Here is a 26,169-nt window from a genome sequence, read left to right on the forward strand (position 1 = left end):
CTCACTGGAGTTCAGTTCCACAGACACTGACTCTCACTGTGGTACAGTTCCACAGACACTGACTCTCACTGGGGTCCAGTTCCACAGACACTGACTCTCACTGGGGTACAGTTCCACAGACACTCACTGGGGTACAGTTCCACAGACACTGACTCTCACTGGGGTACAGTTCCACTGACACTGACTCTCACTGGGGTACATTTCCACAGGCACTGACTCTCACTGGGGTACAGTTCCACAGGCACTGACTCTCACTGGGGTACAGTTCAACAGGCACTGACTCTCACTGGGGTACAGTTCCCCAGGCCCTGGCTCTCACTGGGGTACAGTTCCACAGGCACTGACACTCATTGGGGTACAGTTCCACAGACACTGACTCTCACTGGGATACAGTTCCACAGGCACTGACTCTCACTGGGGTACAGTTCCACAGGCACTGACGCTCACTGGGGTACAGTTCCACAGACACTGACTCTCACTGGGGTACAGTTCCACAGTCACTGACTCTCACTGGGGTACAGTTCCACAGGCACTGACTCTCTTTGGGGTACAGTTCCACAGACACTGACTCTCTCTGGGGTAAAGTTCCACAGACACTGACTGTCACTGGGGTACAGTTCCACAGACACTGACTCTCACTGCGGTATAGATCCACAGACACTGACTGGGGTACAGTTCCACAGACACTGACTCTCACTGGGGTACAGTTCCACAGACACTGACTCTCACTGGGGTACAGTTCCACAGACACTGACTCTCACTGGGGTACAGTTCCACAGACTCTCACTGGGGTACTGTTCCACAGACACTGACTCTCACTGGGGTACATTTCCACAGACACTGACTCTCACTGGGGTACAGTTCCACAGACACTGACTCTCACTGGGGTACAGTTCCACAGACACCCACTGGGGTACAGTTCCACAGACACTTACTCTCACTGGGGTACATTTCCACAGACACTGACTCTCACCGGGGTACAGTTCCACAGACACTGACTCTCACTGGGGTACAGTTCCACAGGCACTGACTCTCACTGGGTTACAGTTCCACAGACACAGACTCTCACTGGGGTACAGTTCCACAGACACTGACTCTCACTGGGGTACAGTTCCACAGGCACTGACTCTCACTGGGGTACAGTTCCACAGGCACTGACTCTCAAAGGGGTACAGTTCCACCGACACTGACTCTCACTGGGGTACAGTTCCAAAGGCACTGACTCTCACTGGGGTACAGTTCCACAGGCACTGACTCTCAATGGGGTACAGTTCCACAGACACTGACTCTCACTGGGGCACAGTTCCACAGACACTGACTCTCACTGGTGTACAGTTCCACAGACACTGACTCTCACTGGGGTGCAGTTCCACAGGCACTGACTCTCACTGGGGTACAGTTCCACAGACAGGGACTCTCACTGGGGTACAGTTCCACAGGCACTGACTCTCACTGGGGTTCAGTTCCGCAGACACTGACTCTCACTGGGGTACAGTTCCACAGACATTGACTCTCACTGGGGTTCAGTTCCACAGACACTGACTCTCACTGGGGCACAGTTCCACAGGCACTGACTCTCACTGGGGTACAGTTCCACAGACACTAACTCTCACTGGGGTACAGTTCCACAGACACTGACTCTCACTGGGGCACGGGTTCCGCAGACACTGACTCTCACTGGGGCACGGGTTCTGCAGGCACTGACTCTCACTGGGGTACCGTTCCACAGACACTGACTCTCACTGGGGTCCAGTTCCTGCAGACACTGACTCTCACTGGGGTACAGTTCCACAGACACTGACTCTCACTGGGGTACAGTTCCACAGGCCCTGACTCTCACTGGGGTACAGTACCACAGACACTGACACTCACTGGGGTACAGTTCCACAGGCACCGACTCTCACTGGGGTACAGTTCCACAGGCACTGACTCTCACTGGGGTACAGTTCCACAGACACTGACTCTCACTGGGGTACAGTTCCACAGACACTGACTCTCACTGGGGTACAGTTCCACAGACACTGACTCTCACTGGGGTACAGTTCCACAGACACTGACTCTCACTGGGGCACGGGTTCTGCAGGAACTGACTCTCACTGGGGTACAGTTCCACAGACACTGACTCTCACTGGGGTACAGTTCCACTGACACTGACTCTCGCGGGGGTAAAGTTCCACAGACACTGACTCTCACTGGGGTACAGTTCCACAAACATTGACTCTCACTGGGGTTCAGTTCCACAGACACTGACTCTCACTGGGGCACGGGTTCTGCAGGAACTGACTCTCACTGGGGTACAGTTCCACAGACACTGACTCTCACTGGGGTACAGTTCCACTGACACTGACTCTCGCGTGGGTACAGTTCCACAGACACTGACTCTCACTGGGGTACAGTTCCACAGACAGTGACTCTCACTGGGATACAGTTCCACAGGCACTGACTCTCAAAGGGGAACAGTTCCACCGACACTGACTCTCACTGGGGTACAGTTCCAAAGGCACTGACTCTCACTGGGGTACAGTTCCACAGGCACTGACTCTCAATGGGGTACAGTTCCACAGACACTGACTCTCACTGGGGCACAGTTCCACAGACACTGACTCTCACTGGGGTACAGTTCCACAGACACTGACTCTCACTGGGGTACAGTTCCACAGACACGGACTCTCACTGGGGTACAGTTCCACAGGCACTGACTCTCACTGGGGTACAGTTCCGCAGACACTGACTCTCACTGGGGTACAGTTCCACAAACATTGACTCTCACTGGGGTTCAGTTCCACAGACACTGACTCTCACTGGGGCACGGGTTCTGCAGGAACTGACTCTCACTGGGGTACAGTTCCACAGACACTGACTCTCACTGGGGTACAGTTCCGCTGACACTGACTCTCGCGGGGGTACAGTTCCACAGACACTGACTCTCACTGGGGTACAGTTCCACAGACAGTGACTCTCACTGGGGTACAGTTCCACAGAGACCGACTCTCTCTGGGGTACAGTTCCACAGACACTGACTCTCACTGGGGTACAGTTCCACAGACACTGACTCTCACTGGGGTACAGTTCCACAGACACTGACTCTCACTGGGGTACAGTTCCACAGGCACTGACTCTCACTGGGGTACAGTTCCACAGACACAGACTCTCACTGGGGTACAGTTCCACAGACACTGACTCTCACTGGGGTACAGTTCCACAGGCACTGACTCTCACTGGGGTACAGTTCCGCAGGCACTGACTCTCAAAGGGGTACAGTTCCACAGACACTGACTCTCCCTGGGGCACAGTTCCACAGACACTGACTCTCACTGGGGTACAGTTCCACAGACACTGACTCTCACTGGGGCACGGGTTCTGCAGGCACTGACTCTCACTGGGGTTCAGTTCCGCAGACTCTGACTCTCACTGGGGTACAGTTCCACAGACATTGACTCTCACTGGGGTTCAGTTCCACAGACACTGACTCTCACTGGGGCACAGTTCCACAGGCACTGACTCTCACTGGGGTACAGTTCCACAGACACTGACTCTCACTGGGGTACAGTTCCACAGACACTGACTCTCACTGGGGCACGGGTTCCGCAGACACTGACTCTCACTGGGGCACGGGTTCTGCAGGCACTGACTCTCACTGGGGTCCAGTTCCTGCAGACACTGACTCTCACTGGTGTACAGTTCGACAGACACTGACTCTCACTGGGGTACAGTTCCACAGGCCCTGACTCTCACTGGGGTACAGTACCACAGACACTGACACTCACTGGGGTACAGTTCCACAGGCACCGACTCTCACTGGGGTACAGTTCCACAGGCACTGACTCTCACTGGGGTACAGTTCCACAGACACTGACTCTCACTGGGGTACAGTTCCACAGACACTGACTCTCACTGGGGTACAGTTCCACAGACACTGACTCTCACTGGGGTACAGTTCCACAGGCACTGACTCTCACTGGGGCACGGGTTCTGCAGGAACTGACTCTCACTGGGGTACAGTTCCACAGACACTGACTCTCACTGGGGTACAGTTCCACTGACACTGACTCTCGCGGGGGTACAGTTCCACAGACACTGACTCTCACTGGGGTACAGTTCCACAAACATTGACTCTCACTGGGGTTCAGTTCCACAGACACTGACTCTCATTGGGGCACGGGTTCTGCAGGAACTGACTCTCACTGGGGTACAGTTCCACAGACACTGACTCTCACTGGGGTACAGTTCCACTGACACTGACTCTCGCGGGGGTACAGTTCCACAGACACTGACTCTCACTGGGGTACAGTTCCACAGACAGTGACTCTCACTGGGATACAGTTCCACAGGCACTGACTCTCAAAGGGGAACCGTTCCACCGACACTGACTCTCACTGGGGTACAGTTCCAAATGCACTGACTCTCACTGGGGTACAGTTCCACAGGCACTGACTCTCAATGGGGTACAGTTCCACAGACACTGACTCTCACTGGGGCACAGTTCCACAGACACTGACTCTCACTGGGGTACAGTTCCACAGACACTGACTCTCACTGGGGTACAGTTCCACAGACACGGACTCTCACTGGGGTACAGTTCCACAGGCACTGACTCTCACTGGGGTGCAGTTCCGCAGACACTGACTCTCACTGGGGTACAGTTCCACAAACATTGACTCTCACTGGGGATCAGTTCCACAGACACTGACTCTCACTGGGGCACGGGTTCTGCAGGAACTGACTCTCACTGGGGTACAGTTCCACAGACACTGACTCTCACTGGGGTACAGTTCCACTGACACTGACTCTCGCGGGGGTACAGTTCCACAGACACTGACTCTCACTGGGGTACAGTTCCACAGACAGTGACTCTCACTGGGGTACAGTTCCACAGAGACCGACTCTCACTGGGGTACTGTTCCACAGACACTGACTCTCACTGGGGTACAGTTCCACAGACACTGACTCTCACTGGGGTACAGTTCCACAGACACTGACTCTCACTGGGGTACAGTTCCACAGACACAGACTCTCACTGGGGTACAGTTCCACAGGCACTGACTCTCACTGGGGTACAGTTCCACAGACACAGACTCTCACTGGGGTACAGTTCCACAGACATGGACTCTCACTGGGGTACAGGTCCACAGGCACTGACTCTCACTGGGGTACAGTTCCGCAGACACTGACTCTCACTGGGGTACAGTTCCACAGACATTGACTCTCACTGGGGTTCAGTTCCACAGACACTGACTCTCACTGGGGCATGGGTTATGCAGGCACTGACTCTCACTGGGGTACAGTTCCACAGACACTGACTCTCACTGGGGTACAGTTCCACTGACACTGACTCTCGCGGGGGTACAGTTCCACAGACACTGACTCTCACTGGGGTACAGTTCCACAGACACTGACTCTCACTGGAGTTCAGTTCCACAGACACTGACTCTCACTGTGGTACAGTTCCACAGACACTGACTCTCACTGGGGTCCAGTTCCACAGACACTGACTCTCACTGGGGTACAGTTCCACAGACACTCACTGGGGTACAGTTCCACAGACACTGACTCTCACTGGGGTACAGTTCCACTGACACTGACTCTCACTGGGGTACATTTCCACAGGCACTGACTCTCACTGGGGTACAGTTCCACAGGCACTGACTCTCACTGGGGTACAGTTCAACAGGCACTGACTCTCACTGGGGTACAGTTCCCCAGGCCCTGGCTCTCACTGGGGTACAGTTCCACAGGCACTGACACTCATTGGGGTACAGTTCCACAGACACTGACTCTCACTGGGATACAGTTCCACAGGCACTGACTCTCACTGGGGTACAGTTCCACAGGCACTGACGCTCACTGGGGTACAGTTCCACAGACACTGACTCTCACTGGGGTACAGTTCCACAGTCACTGACTCTCACTGGGGTACAGTTCCACAGGCACTGACTCTCTTTGGGGTACAGTTCCACAGACACTGACTCTCTCTGGGGTAAAGTTCCACAGACACTGACTGTCACTGGGGTACAGTTCCACAGACACTGACTCTCACTGCGGTATAGTTCCACAGACACTGACTGGGGTACAGTTCCACAGACACTGACTCTCACTGGGGTACAGTTCCACAGACACTGACTCTCACTGGGGTACAGTTCCACAGACACTGACTCTCACTGGGGTACAGTTCCACAGACTCTCACTGGGGTACTGTTCCACAGACACTGACTCTCACTGGGGTACATTTCCACAGACACTGACTCTCACTGGGGTACAGTTCCACAGACACTGACTCTCACTGGGGTACAGTTCCACAGACACCCACTGGGGTACAGTTCCACAGACACTGACTCTCACTGGGGTACATTTCCACAGACACTGACTCTCACCGGGGTACAGTTCCACAGACACTGACTCTCACTGGGGTACAGTTCCACAGGCACTGACTCTCACTGGGTTACAGTTCCACAGACACAGACTCTCACTGGGGTACAGTTCCACAGACACTGACTCTCACTGGGGTACAGTTCCACAGGCACTGACTCTCACTGGGGTACAGTTCCACAGGCACTGACTCTCAAAGGGGTACAGTTCCACCGACACAGACTCTCACTGGGGTACAGTTCCAAAGGCACTGACTCTCACTGGGGTACAGTTCCACAGGCACTGACTCTCAATGGGGTACAGTTCCACAGACACTGACTCTCACTGGGGCACAGTTCCACAGACACTGACTCTCACTGAGGTACAGTTCCACAAACATTGACTCTCACTGGGGTTCAGTTCCACAGACACTGACTCTCACTGGGGCACGGGTTCTGCAGGAACTGACTCTCACTGGGGTACAGTTCCACAGACACTGACTCTCACTGGGGTACAGTTCCACTGACACTGACTCTCGCGGGGGTACAGTTCCACAGACACTGACTCTCACTGGGGTACAGTTCCACAGACAGTGACTCTCACTGGGGTACAGTTCCACAGACACCGACTCTCACTGGGGTACAGTTCCACAGACACTGACTCTCACTGGGGTACAGTTCCACAGACACTGACTCTCACTGGGGTACAGTTCCACAGACATTGACTCTCACTGGGGTGCAGTTCCACAGACACTGACTCTCACAGGGGTGCAGTTCCACAGGCACTGACTCTCACTGGGGTACAGTTCCACAGACACAGACTCTCACTGGGGTACAGTTCCACAGACACTGACTCTCACTGGGGTACAGTTCCACAGGCACTGACTCTCACTGGGGTACAGTTCCACAGGCACTGACTCTCAAAGGGGTACAGTTCCACTGACACTGACTCTCACTGGGGCACAGTTCCACAGACACTGACTCTCACTGGGGTACAGTTCCACAGGCACTGACTCTCACTGGGGTACAGTTCCACAGACACTGACACTCACTGGGGTACAGTTCCACAGGCACTGACACTCACTGGGGTACAGTTCCACAGACACTGACTCTCACTGGGGTACAGTTCCACAGACACTGACTCTCACTGGGGTGCAGTTCCACAGGCACTGACTCTCACTGGGGTACAGTTCCACAGACAGGGACTTTCACTGGGGTACAGTTCCACAGGCACTGACTCTCACTGGGGTTCAGTTCCGCAGACACTGACTCTCACTGGGGTACAGTTCCACAGACATTGACTCTCACTGGGGTTCAGTTCCACAGACACTGACTCTCACTGGGGCACAGTTCCACAGGCACTGACTCTCACTGGGGTACAGTTCCACAGACACTAACTCTCACTGGGGTACAGTTCCACAGACACTGACTCTCAGTGGGGCACGGGTTCCGCAGACACTGACTCTCACTGGGGCACGGGTTCTGCAGGCACTGACTCTCACTGGGGTACCGTTCCACAGACACTGACTCTCACTGGGGTCCAGTTCCTGCAGACACTGACTCTCACTGGGGTACAGTTCCACAGACACTGACTCTCACTGGGGTACAGTTCCACAGGCCCTGACTCTCACTGGGGTACAGTACCACAGACACTGACACTCACTGGGGTACAGTTCCACAGGCACCGACTCTCACTGGGGTACAGTTCCACAGGCACTGACTCTCACTGGGGTACAGTTCCACAGACACTGACTCTCACTGGGGTACAGTTCCACAGACACTGACTCTCACTGGGGTACAGTTCCACAGACACTGACTCTCACTGGGGTACAGTTCCACAGACACTGACTCTCACTGGGGCACGGGTTCTGCAGGAACTGACTCTCACTGGGGTACAGTTCCACAGACACTGACTCTCACTGGGGTACAGTTCCACTGACACTGACTCTCGCGGGGGTAAAGTTCCACAGACACTGACTCTCACTGGGGTACAGTTCCACAAACATTGACTCTCACTGGGGTTCAGTTCCACAGACACTGACTCTCACTGGGGCACGGGTTCTGCAGGAACTGACTCTCACTGGGGTACAGTTCCACAGACACTGACTCTCACTGGGGTACAGTTCCACTGACACTGACTCTCGCGGGGGTACAGTTCCACAGACACTGACTCTCACTGGGGTACAGTTCCACAGACAGTGACTCTCACTGGGATACAGTTCCACAGGCACTGACTCTCAAAGGGGAACAGTTCCACCGACACTGACTCTCACTGGGGTACAGTTCCAAAGGCACTGACTCTCACTGGGGTACAGTTCCACAGGCACTGACTCTCAATGGGGTACAGTTCCACAGACACTGACTCTCACTGGGGCACAGTTCCACAGACACTGACTCTCACTGGGGTACAGTTCCACAGACACTGACTCTCACTGGGGTACAGTTCCACAGACACGGACTCTCACTGGGGTACAGTTCCACAGCCACTGACTCTCACTGGGGTACAGTTCCGCAGACACTGACTCTCACTGGGGTACAGTTCCACAAACATTGACTCTCACTGGGGTTCAGTTCCACAGGCACTGACTCTCACTGGGGCACGGGTTCTGCAGGAACTGACTCTCACTGGGGTACAGTTCCACAGACACTGACTCTCACTGGGGTACAGTTCCACTGACACTGACTCTCGCGGGGGTACAGTTCCACAGACACTGACTCTCACTGGGGTACAGTTCCACAGACAGTGACTCTCACTGGGGTACAGTTCCACAGAGACCGACTCTCTCTGGGGTACAGTTCCACAGACACTGACTCTCACTGGGGTACAGTTCCACAGACACTGACTCTCACTGGGGTACAGTTCCACAGACACTGACTCTCACTGGGGTACAGTTCCACAGGCACTGACTCTCACTGGGGTACAGTTCCACAGACACAGACTCTCACTGGGGTACAGTTCCACAGACACTGACTCTCACTGGGGTACAGTTCCACAGGCACTGACTCTCACTGGGGTACAGTTCCGCAGGCACTGACTCTCAAAGGGGTACAGTTCCACAGACACTGACTCTCCCTGGGGCACAGTTCCACAGACACTGACTCTCACTGGGGTACAGTTCCACAGACACTGACTCTCACTGGGGCACGGGTTCTGCAGGCACTGACTCTCACTGGGGTTCAGTTCCGCAGACACTGACTCTCACTGGGGTACAGTTCCACAGACATTGACTCTCACTGGGGCACAGTTCCACAGGCACTGACTCTCACTGGGGTACAGTTCCACAGACACTGACTCTCACTGGGGTACAGTTCCACAGACACTGACTCTCACTGGGGCACGGGTTCCGCAGACACTGACTCTCACTGGGGCACGGGTTCTGCAGGCACTGACTCTCACTGGGGTCCAGTTCCTGCAGACACTGACTCTCACTGGTGTACAGTTCGACAGACACTGACTCTCACTGGGGTACAGTTCCACAGGCCCTGACTCTCACTGGGGTACAGTACCACAGACACTGACACTCACTGGGGTACAGTTCCACAGGCACCGACTCTCACTGGGGTACAGTTCCACAGGCACTGACTCTCACTGGGGTACAGTTCCACAGACACTGACTCTCACTGGGGTACAGTTCCACAGACACTGACTCTCACTGGGGTACAGTTCCACAGACACTGACTCTCACTGGGGTACAGTTCCACAGACACTGACTCGCACTGGGGCACGGGTTCTGCAGGAACTGACTCTCACTGGGGTACAGTTCCACAGACACTGACTCTCACTGGGGTACAGTTCCACTGACACTGACTCTCGCGGGGGTACAGTTCCACAGACACTGACTCTCACTGGGGTACAGTTCCACAAACATTGACTCTCACTGGGGTTCAGTTCCACAGACACTGACTCTCATTGGGGCACGGGTTCTGCAGGAACTGACTCTCACTGGGGTACAGTTCCACAGACACTGACTCTCACTGGGGTACAGTTCCACTGACACTGACTCTCGCGGGGGTACAGTTCCACAGACACTGACTCTCACTGGGGTACAGTTCCACAGACAGTGACTCTCACTGGGATACAGTTCCACAGGCACTGACTCTCAAAGGGGAACCGTTCCACCGACACTGACTCTCACTGGGGTACAGTTCCAAATGCACTGACTCTCACTGAGGTACAGTTCCACAGGCACTGACTCTCAATGGGGTACAGTTCCACAGACACTGACTCTCACTGGGGCACAGTTCCACAGACACTGACTCTCACTGGGGTACAGTTCCACAGACACTGACTCTCACTGGGGTACAGTTCCACAGACACGGACTCTCACTGGGGTACAGTTCCACAGGCACTGACTCTCACTGGGGTACAGTTCCGCAGACACTGACTCTCACTGGGGTACAGTTCCACAAACATTGACTCTCACTGGGGTTCAGTTCCACAGACACTGACTCTCACTGGGGCACGGGTTCTGCAGGAACTGACTCTCACTGGGGTACAGTTCCACAGACACTGACTCTCACTGGGGTACAGTTCCACAGACACTGACTCTCACTGGGGTACAGTTCCACTGACACTGACTCTCACTGGGGTACAGTTCCACAGACACTGACTCTCACTGGGGTACAGTTCCACAGACAGTGACTCTCACTGGGGTACAGTTCCACAGAGACCGACTCTCACTGGGGTACAGTTCCACAGACACTGACTCTCACTGGGGTACAGTTCCACAGACACTGACTCTCACTGGGGTACAGTTCCGCAGGCACTGACTCTCAAAGGGGTACAGTTCCACAGACACTGACTCTCCCTGGGGCACAGTTCCACAGACACTGCCTCTCACTGGGGTACAGTTCCACAGACACTGACTCTCACTGGGGCACGGGTTCTGCAGGCACTGACTCTCACTGGGGTACAGTTCCACAGACACTGACTCTCACTGGGGTACAGTCCCACTGACACTGACTCTCGCGGGGGTACAGTTCCACAGACACTGACTCTCACTGGGGTACAGTTCCACAGACAGTGACTCTCACTGGGGTACATTTCCACAGACACCGACTCTCACTGGGGTACAGTTCCACAGACACTGACTCTCACTGGGGTACAGTTCCACAGACACTGACTCTCACTGGGGTACAGTTCCACAGACACTGACTCTCACTGGGGTACAGTTCCACAGGCACTGACTCCCACTGGGGTACAGTTCCACAGACACAGACTCTCACTGGGGTACAGTTCCACAGACACTGACTCTCACTGGGGTACATTTCCACTGGCACTGACTCTCACTGGGGTACAGTTCCACAGGCACTGACTCTCAAAGGGGTACAGTTCCACTGACACTGACTCTCACTGGGGCACAGTTCCACAGACACTGACTCTCACTGGGGTACAGTTCCACAGGCACTGACTCTCACTGGGGTACAGTTCCACAGACACTGACTCTCACTGGGGTACAGTTCCACAGGCACTGACACTCACTGGGGTACAGTTCCACAGACACTGACTCTCACTGGGGTACAGTTCCACAGACACTGACTCTCACTGGGGTACAGTTCCACAGACACTGACACTCACTGGGGTACAGTTCCACAGACATTGACTCTCACTGGGGTTCAGTTCCACAGACACTGACTCTCACTGGGGCACGGGTTCTGCAGGCACTGACTCTCACTGGGGTACAGTTCCACAGACACTGACTCTCACTGGGGTACAGTTCCACTGACACTGACTCTCGCGGGGGTACAGTTCCACAGACAGTGACTCTCACTGGGGCACAGTTCCACAGACACTGACTCTCACTGGGGTACAGTTCCACAGGCACTGACACTCTCTGGGGTACAGTTTCACAGACACTGACTCTCACTGGGGTACAGTTCCACAGACACTTACTCTCACTGGGGTACAGTTCCACAGACACGGACTCTCACTGGGGTACAGGTCCACAGGCACTGACTCTCACTGGGGTACAGTTCCGCAGACACTGACTCTCACTGGGGTACAGTTCCGCAGACACTGACTCTCACTGGGGTACAGTTCCACAGACATTGACTCTCACTGGGGTTCAGTTCCACAGACACTGACTCTCACTGGGGCATGGGTTATGCAGGCACTGACTCTCACTGGGGTACAGTTCCACAGACACTGACTCTCACTGGGGTACAGTTCCACAGACACTGACTCTCACTGGGGTACAGTTCCACTGACACTGACTCTCGCGGGTGTACAGTTCCACAGACACTGACTCTCACTGGGGTACAGTTCCACAGACAGTGACTCTCACTGGGGTACAGTTCCACAGACACCGACTCTCACTGGGGTACAGTTCCATTGACACTGACTCTCGCGGGGGTACAGTTCCACAGACACTGACTCTCACTGGGGTACAGTTCCACAGACACAGACTCTCACTGGGGTACAGTTCCACAGACAGTGACTCTCACTGGGGTACAGTTCCACAGACACTGACATTCACTGGGGTAGTGTTCCACAGACACTGACTCTCACTGGGGTACAGTTCCACAGGCACTGACTCTCACTGGGGTACAGTTCCACAGACACTGATTTTCACTGGGTTACAGTTCCACAGGCAGTGACTCTCACTGGGGTACAGTTCCACAGACACTGACTCTCACTGTGGTACAGTTTCACAGACACTGACTCTCACTGGGGTACAGTTCCACAGACACGGACTCTCACTGGGGTGCAGTTCCTCAGACACTGACTCTCACTGGGGTACAGTTCCACAGACACTGACTCTCACTGGGGTACAATTCCACAGAAACTGACTCTCACTGGGGTTCATTTCCACAGACACTGATTCTCACTGGGGCACGGGTTCTGCAGGCACTGACTCTCACTGGGGTACAGTTCCACAGACACTGACTCTCACTGGGGTACACTTCCACAGACACTCACTGGGGTACAGTTCCACAGACACTGACTCTCACTGGGGTACAGTTCCACAGACACTGACTCTCACTGGGGTACAGTTCCACTGACACTGACTCTCGCGGGGGTACAGTTCCACAGACACTGACTCTCACTGGGGTACAGTACCACAGACACTGACACTCACTGGGGTACAGTTCCACAGGCACCGACTCTCACTGGGGTACAGTTCCACAGGCACTGACTCTCACTGGGGTACAGTTCCACAGACACTGACTCTCACTGGGGTACAGTTCCACAGACACTGACTCTCACTGGGGTACAGTTCCACAGACACTGACTCTCACTGGGGTACAGTTCCACAGACACTGACTCTCACTGGGGCACGGGTTCTGCAGGAACTGACTCTCACTGGGGTACAGTTCCACAGACACTGACTCTCACTGGGGTACAGTTTCACTGACACTGACTCTCGCGGGGGTAAAGTTCCACAGACACTGACTCTCACTGGGGTACAGTTCCACAAACATTGACTCTCACTGGGGTTCAGTTCCACAGACACTGACTCTCACTGGGGCACGGGTTCTGCAGGAACTGACTCTCACTGGGGTACAGTTCCACAGACACTGACTCTCACTGGGGTACAGTTCCACTGACACTGACTCTCGCGGGGGTACAGTTCCACAGACACTGACTCTCACTGGGGTACAGTTCCACAGACAGTGACTCTCACTGGGATACAGTTCCACAGGCACTGACTCTCAAAGGGGAACAGTTCCACCGACACTGACTCTCACTGGGGTACAGTTCCAAAGGCACTGACTCTCACTGGGGTACAGTTCCACAGGCACTGACTCTCAATGGGGTACAGTTCCACAGACACTGACTCTCACTGGGGCACAGTTCCACAGACACTGACTCTCACTGGGGTACAGTTCCACAGACACTGACTCTCACTGGGGTACAGTTCCACAGACACGGACTCTCACTGGGGTACAGTTCCACAGGCACTGACTCTCACTGGGGTACAGTTCCGCAGACACTGACTCTCACTGGAGTACAGTTCCGCAGACACTGACTCTCACTGGGGTACAGTTCCACAAACATTGACTCTCATGGGGGTTCAGTTCCACAGACACTGACTCTCACTGGGGCACGGGTTCTGCAGGAACTGACTCTCACTGGGGTACAGTTCCACAGACACTGACTCTCACTGGGGTACAGTTCCACTGACACTGACTCTCGCGGGGGTACAGTTCCACAGACACTGACTCTCACTGGGGTACAGTTCCACAGACAGTGACTCTCACTGGGGTACAGTTCCACAGAGACCGACTCTCTCTGGGGTACAGTTCCACAGACACTGACTCTCACTGGGGTACAGTTCCACAGACACTGACTCTCACTGGGGTACAGTTCCACAGACACTGACTCTCACTGGGGTACAGTTCCACAGGCACTGACTCTCACTGGGGTACAGTTCCACAGACACTGACTCTCACTGGGGTACAGTTCCACAGGCACTGACTCTCACTGGGGTACAGTTCCGCAGGCACTGACTCTCAAAGGGGTACAGTTCCACAGACACTGACTCTCCCTGGGGCACAGTTCCACAGACACTGACTCTCACTGGGGTACAGTTCCACAGACACTGACTCTCACTGGGGCACGGGTTCTGCAGGCACTGACTCTCACTGGGGTTCAGTTCCGCAGACACTGACTCTCACTGGGGTACAGTTCCACAGACATTGACTCTCACTGGGGTTCAGTTCCACAGACACTGACTCTCACTGGGGCACAGTTCCACAGGCACTGACTCTCACTGGGGTACAGTTCCACAGACACTGACTCTCACTGGGGCACGGGTTCCGCAGACACTGACTCTCACTGGGGCACGGGTTCTGCAGGCACTGACTCTCACTGGGGTCCAGTTCCTGCAGACACTGACTCTCACTGGTGTACAGTTCGACAGACACTGACTCTCACTGGGGTACAGTTCCACAGACCCTGACTCTCACTGGGGTACAGTACCACAGACACTGACACTCACTGGGGTACAGTTCCACAGGCACCGACTCTCACTGGGGTACAGTTCCACAGGCACTGACTCTCACTGGGGTACAGTTCCACAGACACTGACTCTCACTGGGGTACAGTTCCACAGACACTGACTCTCACTGGGGTACAGTTCCACAGACACTGACTCTCACTGGGGTACAGTTCCACAGACACTGACTCTCACTGGGGCACGGGTTCTGCAGGAACTGACTCTCACTGGGGTACAGTTCCACAGACACTGACTCTCACTGGGGTACAGTTCCACTGACACTGACTCTCGCGGGGGTACAGTTCCACAGACACTGACTCTCACTGGGGTACAGTTCCACAAACATTGACTCTCACTGGGGTTCAGTTCCACAGACACTGACTCTCATTGGGGCACGGGTTCTGCAGGAACTGACTCTCACTGGGGTACAGTTCCACAGACACTGACTCTCACTGGGGTACAGTTCCACTGACACTGACTCTCGCGGGGGTACAGTTCCACAGACACTGACTCTCACTGGGGTACAGTTCCACAGACAGTGACTCTCACTGGGATACAGTTCCACAGGCACTGACTCTCAAAGGGGAACCGTTCCACCGACACTGACTCTCACTGGGGTACAGTTCCAAATGCACTGACTCTCACTGGGGTACAGTTCCACAGGCACTGACTCTCAATGGGGTACAGTTCCACAGACACTGACTCTCACTGGGGCACAGTTCCACAGACACTGACTCTCACTGGGGTACAGTTCCACAGACACTGACTCTCACTGGGGTACAGTTCCACAGACACGGACTCTCACTGGGGTACAGTTCCACAGGCACTGACTCTCACTGGGGTACAGTTCCGCAGACACTGACTCTCACTGGGGTACAGTTCCACAAACATTGACTCTCACTGGGGTTCAGTTCCACAGACACTGACTCTCACTGGGGTACAGTTCCACAGACACTGACTCTCACTGGGGTACAGTTCCACTGACACTGACTCTCGCGGGGGTACAGTTCCACAGACACTGACTCTCACTGGGGTACAGTTCCACAGACAGTGACTCTCACTGGGGTACAGTTCCACAGAGACCGACTCTCACTGGGGTACAGTTCCACAGACACTGACTCTCACTGGGGTACAGTTCCACAGACACTGACTCTCACTGGGGTACAGTTCCACAGACACTGACTCTCACTGGGGTACAGTTCCACAGACACAGACTCTCACTGGGGTACAGTTCCACAGGCACTGACTCTCACTGGGGTACAGTTCCACAGACACAGACTCTCACTGGGGTACAGTTCCACAGACACTGACTCTCACTGGGGTACAGTTCCACAGGCACTGACTCTCAGTGGGGTACAGTTCCGCAGGCACTGACTCTCAAAGGGGTACAGTTCCACAGACACTGACTCTCCCTGGGGCACAGTTCCACAGACACTGCCTCTCACTGGGGTACAGTTCCACAGACACTGACTCTCACTGGGGCACGGGTTCTGCAGGCACTGACTCTCACTGGGGTACAGTTCCACAGACACTGACTCTCACTGGGGTACAGTTCCACAGACACTGACTCTCACTGGGGTACAGTTCCACTGACACTGACTCTCGCGGGGGTACAGTTCCACAGACACTGACTCTCACTGGGGTACAGTTCCACAGACAGTGACTCTTACTGGGGTACAGTTCCACAGACACCGACTCTCACTGGGGTACAGTTCCACTGACACTGACTCTCGCGGGGGTACAGTTCCACAGACACTGACTCTCACTGGGGTACAGTTCCACAGACACAGACTCTCACTGGGGTACAGTTCCACAGACAGTGACTCTCACTGGGGTACAGTTCCACAGACACTGACATTCACTGGGGTACTGTTCCACAGACACTGACTCTCACTGGGGTACAGTTCCACAGGCACTGACTCTCACTGGGGTACAGTTCCACAGACACTGATTTTCACTGGGGTACAGTTCCACAGACACTGACTGGGGTACAGTTCCACAGACACTGACTCTCACTGTGGTACAGTTTCACAGACACTGACTCTCACTGGGGTACAGTTCCACAGACACGGACTCTCACTGGGGTGCAGTTCCTCAGACACTGACTCTCACTGGGGTACAGTTCCACAGACACTGACTCTCACTGGGGTACAATTCCACAGACACTGACTCTCACTGGGGTTCATTTCCACAGACACTGATTCTCACTGGGGCACGGGTTCTGCAGGCACTGACTCTCACTGGGGTACAGTTCCACAGACACTGACTCTCACTGGGGTACACTTCCACAGACACTCACTGGGGTACAGTTCCACAGACACTGACTCTCACTGGGGTACAGTTCCACAGACACTGACTCTCACTGGGGTACAGTTCCACTGACACTGACTCTCGCGGGGGTACAGTTCCACAGACACTGACTCTCACTGGGGTACAATTCCACAGACAGTGACTCTCACTGGGGTACAGTTCCACAGACACTGACTCTCACTGGGGTACAGTTCCACAGGCACTGACACTCACTGGGGTACAGTTCCACAGACACTGACTCTCACTGGGGTACAGTTCCACAGACACTTACTCTCACTGGGGTACAGTTCCACAGACATGGACTCTCACTGGGGTACAGGTCCACAGGCACTGACTCTCACTGGGGTACAGTTCCGCAGACACTGACTCTCACTGGGGTACAGTTCCACAGACATTGACTCTCACTGGGGTTCAGTTCCACAGACACTGACTCTCACTGGGGCATGGGTTATGCAGGCACTGACTCTCACAGGGGTACAGTTCCACAGACACTGACTCTCACTGGGGTACAGTTCCACTGACACTGACTCTCGCGGGGGTACAGTTCCACAGACACTGACTCTCACTGGGGTACAGTTCCACAGACACTGACTCTCACTGGAGTACAGTTCCACAGACACTGACTCTCACTGTGGTACAGTTCCACAGACACTGACTCTCACTGGGGTCCAGTTCCACAGACACTGACTCTCACTGGGGTACAGTTCCACAGACACTCACTGGGGTACAGTTCCACAGACACTGACTCTCACTGGGGTACAGTTCCACTGACACTGACTCTCACTGGGGTACATTTCCACAGGCACTGACTCTCACTGGGGTACAGTTCCACAGGCACTGACTCTCACTGGGGTACAGTTCAACAGGCACTGACTCTCACTGGGGTACAGTTCCCCAGGCCCTGGCTCTCACTGGGGTACAGTTCCACAGGCACTGACACTCATTGGGGTACAGTTCCACAGACACTGACTCTCACTGGGGTACAGTTCCACAGGCACTGACGCTCACTGGGGTACAGTTCCACAGACAATGACTCTCACTGGGGTACAGTTCCACAGTCACTGACTCTCACTGGGGTACAGTTCCACAGGCACTGACGCTCACTGGGGTACAGTTCCACAGACAATGACTCTCACTGGGGTACAGTTCCACAGACATGGACTCTCACTGGGGTACAGGTCCACAGGCACTGACTCTCACTGGGGTACAGTTCCGCAGACACTGACTCTCACTGGGGTACAGTTCCACAGACATTGACTCTCACTGGGGTTCAGTTCCACAGACACTGACTCTCACTGGGGCATGGGTTATGCAGGCACTGACTCTCACAGGGGTACAGTTCCACAGACACTGACTCTCACTGGGGTACAGTTCCACTGACACTGACTCTCGCGGGGGTACAGTTCCACAGACACTGACTCTCACTGGGGTACAGTTCCACAGACACTGACTCTCACTGGAGTACAGTTCCACAGACACTGACTCTCACTGTGGTACAGTTCCACAGACACTGACTCTCACTGGGGTCCAGTTCCACAGACACTGACTCTCACTGGGGTACAGTTCCACAGACACTCACTGGGGTACAGTTCCACAGACACTGACTCTCACTGGGGTACAGTTCCACTGACACTGACTCTCACTGGGGTACATTTCCACAGGCACTGACTCTCACTGGGGTACAGTTCCACAGGCACTGACTCTCACTGGGGTACAGTTCAACAGGCACTGACTCTCACTGGGGTACAGTTCCCCAGGCCCTGGCTCTCACTGAGGTACAGTTCCACAGGCACTGACACTCATTGGGGTACAGTTCCACAGACACTGACTCTCACTGGGGTACAGTTCCACAGGCACTGACGCTCACTGGGGTACAGTTCCACAGACAATGACTCTCACTGGGGTACAGTTCCACAGTCACTGACTCTCACTGGGGTACAGTTCCACAGGCACTGACTCTCTTTGGGGTACAGTTCCACAGACACTGACTCTCTCTGGGGTAAAGTTCCACAGACACTGACTGTCACTGGGGTACAGTTCCACAGACACTGACTCTCACTGCGGTATAGTTCCACAGACACTGACTGGGGTACAGTTCCACAGACACTGACTCTCACTGGGGTACAGTTCCACAGACACTGACTCTCACTGGGGTACAGTTCCACAGACACTGACTCTCACTGGGGTACAGTTCCACAGACTCTCACTGGGGTACTGTTCCACAGACACTGACTCTCACTGGGGTACATTTCCACAGACACTGACTCTCACTGGGGTACAGTTCCACAGACACTGACTCTCACTGGGGTACAGTTCCACAGACACCCACTGGGGTACAGTTCCACAGACACTGACTCTCACTGGGGTACATTTCCACAGACACTGACTCTCACCGGGGTACAGTTCCACAGACACTGACTCTCACTGGGGTACAGTTCCACAGGCACTGACTCTCACTGGGTTACAGTTCCACAGACACAGACTCTCACTGGGGTACAGTTCCACAGACACTGACTCTCACTGGGGTACAGTTCCACAGGCACTGACTCTCACTGGGGTACAGTTCCACAGGCACTGACACTCAAAGGGGTACAGTTCCACCGACACTGACTCTCACTGGGGTACAGTTCCAAAGGCACTGACTCTCACTGGGGTACAGTTCCACAGGCACTGACTCTCAATGGGGTACAGTTCCACAGACACTGACTCTCACTGGGGCACAGTTCCACAGACACTGACTCTCACTGGGGTTCAGTTCCACAGACACTGACTCTCACTGGGGTACAGTTCCACAGACACTGACTCTCACTGGGGTACAGTTCCACAGACACGGACTCTCACTGGGGTACAGTTCCACAGGCACTGACTCTCACTGGGGTACAGTTCCGCAGACACTGACTCTCACTGGGGTACAGTTCCGCAAACATTGACTCTCACTGGGGTTCAGTTCCACAGACACTGACTCTCACTGGGGCACGGGTTCTGCAGGAACTGACTCTCACTGGGGTACAGTTCCACAGACACTGACTCTCACTGGGGTACAGTTCCACTGACACTGACTCTCGCGGGGGTACAGTTCCACAGACACTGACTCTCACTGGGGTACAGTTCCACAGGCAGTGACTCTCACTGGGGTACAGTTCCACAGACACCGACTCTCACTGGGGTACAGTTCCACAGACACTGACTCTCACTGGGGTACAGTTCCACAGACACTGACTCTCACTGGGGTACAGTTCCACAGACACTGACTCTCACTGGGGTGCAGTTCCACAGGCACTGACTCTCACTGGGGTACAGTTCCACAGACACAGACTCTCACTGGGGTACAGTTTCACAGACACTGACTCTCACTGGGGTACAGTTCCACAGGCACTGACTCTCACTGGGGTACAGTTCCACAGGCACTGACTCTCAAAGGGGTACAGTTCCACTGACACTGACTCTCACTGGGGCACAGTTCCACAGACACTGACTCTCACTGGGGTACAGTTCCACAGGCACTGACTCTCACTGGGGTACAGTTCCACAGACACTGACTCTCACTGGGGTACAGTTCCACAGGCACTGACACTCACTGGGGTACAGTTCCACAGACACTGACTCTCACTGGGCTACAGTTCCACAGACACTGACTCTCACTGGGGTACAGTTCCACAGGCACTGACTCTCACTGGGGTACAGTTCCACAGACACTGACTCTCACTGGGGTACAGTTCCACAGACACTGACTCTCACTGGGGTACAGTTCCACAGACACTGATTCTCACTGGGGTACAGTTCCACAGACACTGACTCTCACTGGGGTACAGTTCCACAGACACTCACTGGGGTACAGTTCCACAGACACTGACTCTCACTGGGGTACATTTCCACAGACAGTGACTCTCACTGGGGTACAGTTCCACAGACACTGATCTCACTGGGGTACACTTCCACAGACACTGACTCTCACTGGGGAACATTTCCACAGACACTGACTCTCACGGGGGTACAGTTCCACAGGCACTGACTCTCACTGGGGTACAGTTCCACAGACACTGATCTCACTGGGGTACAGTTCCACAGACACTGATCTCACTGGGGTACACTTCCACAGACACTGACTCTCACTGGGGAACATTTCCACAGACACTGACTCTCACGGGGGTACAGTTCCACAGACGCTGACTCTCACTGCGGTACAGTTCCCCAGGACCTGGCTCTCACTGGGGTACAGTTCCACAGACACTGACTCTCACTGGGGTACAGTTCCACAGACACGGACTCTCACTGGGGTACAGTTCCACAGGCACTGACTCTCACTGGGGTACAGTTCCACAGACTGTGACTCTCACTGGGGTGCAGTTCCACAGGCACTGACTCTCACTGGGGTACAGTTCCACAGACACTGACTCTCACTGGGGTACAGTTGCACAGACACTGACTCTCACTGGGTTACAGTTCCACAGGCACTGACTCTCACTGGGTTACAGTTCCACAGACACTGACTCTCACTGGGGTACAGTTCCACAGACACTGACTCTCACTGGGGTACAGTTCCACAGACACTGACTCTCACTGGGGTACAGTTCCACTGACACTGACTCTCACTGGGGTACTGTTCCACAGACACTGACTCTCACTGGGGTACAGTTCCACAGACACTGACTCTCACTGCGGTACAGTTCCACAGACACTGACTCTCTCTGGGGCACGGGTTCTGCAGGCACTGACTCTCACTGGGGTACAATTCCTGCAGACGCCGACTCTCACTGGGGTTCAGTTCCACAGACACTGACTCTCACTGGGGTACAGTTCCACAGACACTGATTCTCACTGGGGTACAGTTCCACAGGCACTGACTCTCACTGGGGTACAGTTCCACAGGCACTGACTCTCACTGGGGCACGGGTTCTGCAGGCACTGACTCTCACTGGGGTACAGTTCCACAGGCACTGACTCTCACTGGGGTACAGTTCCACAGGCACTGACTCTCACTGGGGTACAGTTCCACAGACACTGACTCTCACTGGGGCACGGGTTCTGCAGGCACTGACTCTCACTGGGGTACATTTCCTGCAGACTCTGACTCTCACTGGGGTTCAGTTCCACAGACACTGACTCTCACTGGGGTACGGGTTCTGCAGGCACTGACTCTCACTGGGGTACAGTTCCACAGGCACTGACTCTCACTGGGGTACAGTTCCACAGACACTGACTCACACTGGGGTACAGTTCCACAGACACGGACTCTCACTGGGGTACAGTTCCACTGACACTGACTCTCACTGGGGTACAGTTCCACAGACACTGACTCTCACTGGGGTACAATTCCACAGACACTGACTCTCACTGGGGTACAGTTCCACAGACACTGACTCACACTGGGGTACAGTTCCACAGACACGGACTCTCACTGGGGTACAGTTCCACAGACACTGACTCTCACTCGGGTGCAGTTCCACAGGCCTGACTCTCACTGGGGTACAGTTCCCCAGGCACTGACTCTCACTGGGGTACAGTTCCACAGACACTGACTCTCACTGGGGTACAGTTCCACAGGCACTGTCTCTCACTGGGGTACAGTTCCACAGACACTGACTCTCACTGGGGTACAGTTCCACAGACACTGACTCTCACTGGGGTACAGTTCCACAGACACTGACACTCACTGGGGTACAGTTCCACAGGCACTGACTCTCACTGGGGTACAGTTCCACAGGCACTGACTCTCACTGGGGTACAGTTCCACAGACACTGACTCTCACTGGGGTACAGTTCCACAGACACTGACTCTCACTGGGGTACAGTTCCACAGACACTGACTCTCACTGGGGTACAGTTCCACAGTCCCTGACTCTCACTGAGGTACAGTTCCACAGACACTGACTCTCACTGGGGTACAGTTCCACAGACACTGACTGGGGTACAGTTCCACAGACACTGACTCTCACTGGGGTACAGTTCCACAGACACTGACTGGGGTACAGTTCCACAGACACTGACTCTCTCTGGGGTACAGTTCCACAGACACTGACTCTCACTGTGGTACAGTTCCACAGACACTGACTCTCACTGGGGTGCAGTTCCACAGGCCCTGATGCTCACTGGGGTACAGTTCCCCAGGCACTGACTCTCACTGGGGTACAGTTCCACAGACACTGACTCTCACTGGGGTACAGTTCCACAGACACTGACTCTCACTGGGGTACAGTTCCACAGACACTGACTCTCACTGGGGTACAGTTCCACAGACACTGACTCTCACTGGGGCACAGTTCCACAGGCACTGACTCTCACTGGGGTACAGTTCCACAGACACTGACTCTCACTGGGATTACAGTTCCACAGGCACTGACTCTCACTGGGGTACAGTTCCACAGACACTGACTCTCACTGGGGTACATTTCCACAGACACTGACTCTCACTGGGGTACAGTTCCACAGACACTGACTCTCACTGGGATTACAGTTCCACAGGCACTGACTCTCACTGGGGTACAGTTCCACAGACACTGACTCTCACTGGGGTACAGTTCCACAGACACTGACTCTCACTGGGGTACAGCTCCACAGGCACTGACTCTCACTGGGGTACAGTTCCACAGACACTGACTCTCACTGGGGTACAGTTCCACAGACACTGACTCTCACTGGGGTACAGTTCCACAGACACTGACTCTCACTGGGGTACAGTTCCACAGACACTGACTCTCACTGTGGTACAGTTCCACAGACACTGACTCTCACTGGGGTACAGTTCCACAGGCCCTGACGCTCACTGGGGTACAGTTCCCCAGGCACTGACTCTCACTGGGGTACAGTTCCACAGACACTGACTCTCACTGGGGTACAGTTCCACAGACACTGACTCTCACTGGGGTACAGTTCCACAGACACTGACTCTCACTGGGGTACAGTTCCACAGACACTGACTCTCACTGGGGCACAGTTCCACAGGCACTGACTCTCACTGGGGTACAGTTCCACAGACACTGACTCTCACTGGGATTACAGTTCCACAGGCACTGACTCTCACTGGGGTACAGTTCCACAGACACTGACTCTCACTGGGGTACAGTTCCACAGACACTGACTCTCACTGGGGTACAGTTCCACAGACACTGACTCTCACTGGGGCACGGTTTCTGCAGGCACTGCCTCTTTACCCCTTGCAATTCCAGCATGAAATGTTTATGTCAGCCTCTCTGCCCCGCAATCCTTGATCCCTTTAGTCAGTCTATAGCCCTAATCCCGGATCCCTTCCCCCATGTGCAGCTTTGCCCTGGTTTCCCGCACCCGATGAGCTTGCTGTTCCCACAGGTACAAGAAGTATCGGATTCGTTGCTCCAAGTGTTGGCACATCCCCAAGAAGGAAGGGAAATCGTTTGTGCAGTGTGTGCGGTGTGGTGACACTCTGCGACTGATCCTCAATCAAAGGAAGGTGACTAACCGCTGACCGCTGGAGGCTGCCCGGAGACCGGCCGCAGGAAGATGGGCCCAATGTCACCGTGGCCTGGGAAACTCTTCCAAAACACACGATGGGAAAGGGGCATTGGTGTGAAAATGGGGAGTGGGGGGATTGGGCAGTACTATCGGGGAATTGAACAGCCTGTTAATGGGGAACAGCCTGTTAATGGGGTTCTGCACGATCAGTGTATTGAGCAGCCTATGTTGATGGTTCACTGGGGCTCGCTCAGTATGTGATGATGACAATGACTAATGTCTGTGCCCTGAGCTGGGGCTGGTTTGCCTGAGACTGTTGTGATGATACTGGTTTGCAGGGGAAGTGAGGGTTTGACCAGTCTCGGTGAATTAAACGAGGTTCTGGAGCTCTGCTGAGAGAGTCTGTCTCTCACTCCTGCTCCTTGTTTGAGTTGTATTATTTTTGTCATATATTCTTGTTATTTGCTGCTCGATCTCCCAATAAATGGCTCCAGTTTGTTCCTGGTGCAAAGCATCCAATTCAAATCTATCATTCATTTACAGCGATCAAATCCATTCACTCACCCCATGGGAATCTCACCAGATCTCGGACAGATCAGGAGGCAGTCACTCAGCCCATTGCTCCCTGTGCCTTCCGTCTCCCTCCCCCCCCCCCTCTCCGTCTCTCTCCCCCTCTCCGTCTCTCTCCCCCTCTCCGTCTCTCCCCCCCCTCTCCGTCTCTCCCCCCCCTCTCCGTCTCTCCCCCCCTCTCCGTCTCTCCCCCCCTCTCCGTCTCTCCCCCCCCTCTCCGTCTCTCCCCCCCCTCTCCGTCTCTCCCCCCCCTCTCCGTCTCTCCCCCCCTCTCCGTCTCTCCCCCCCTGTCCTCTCTCTCCCCCCCTCTCCGTCTCTCTCCCCCCCTCTCCGTCTCTCTCCCCCCCTCTCCGTCTCTCTCCCCCCCTCTCCGTCTCTCTCCCCCCCTCTCCGTCTCTCTCCCCCCCTCTCCGTCTCTCTCCCCCCCCTCTCCGTCTCTCTCCCCCCCTCTCCGTCTCTCTCCCCCCCTCTCCGTCTCTCTCCCCCCCTCTCCGTCTCTCCCCCCCCTCTCCGTCTCTCCCCCCCCTCTCCCTCTCTCCCTCTCTCCCTCTCTCAATACAATACAATACAAATCGCTT

At 54.6% G+C, this 26,169-nt stretch overlaps 1 protein-coding gene across 1 annotated transcript in view; it reads left to right on the forward strand.

Annotated features, from left to right (window-relative positions):
- zglp1 (zinc finger GATA like protein 1) overlaps positions 1–25,540 on the forward strand; it is a 166,181-nt gene extending 140,641 nt beyond the window's left edge. Inside the window, exon 6 of the mRNA XM_085992088.1 lies at positions 24,899–25,540. Coding sequence (XP_085848214.1) covers positions 24,899–25,034 — 136 coding nt within the window. The 3' untranslated portion in view covers positions 25,035–25,540. The remainder of the gene's footprint in view (positions 1–24,898) is intronic.
- Positions 25,541–26,169: the final 629 nt, after the last annotated feature.

This window comes from Somniosus microcephalus, chromosome 7, assembly GCF_052327205.1.
Source record: "Somniosus microcephalus isolate GS21.2 chromosome 7, FLI_Smic_1.0, whole genome shotgun sequence".
NCBI lineage: Eukaryota > Metazoa > Chordata > Chondrichthyes > Squaliformes > Somniosidae > Somniosus > Somniosus microcephalus.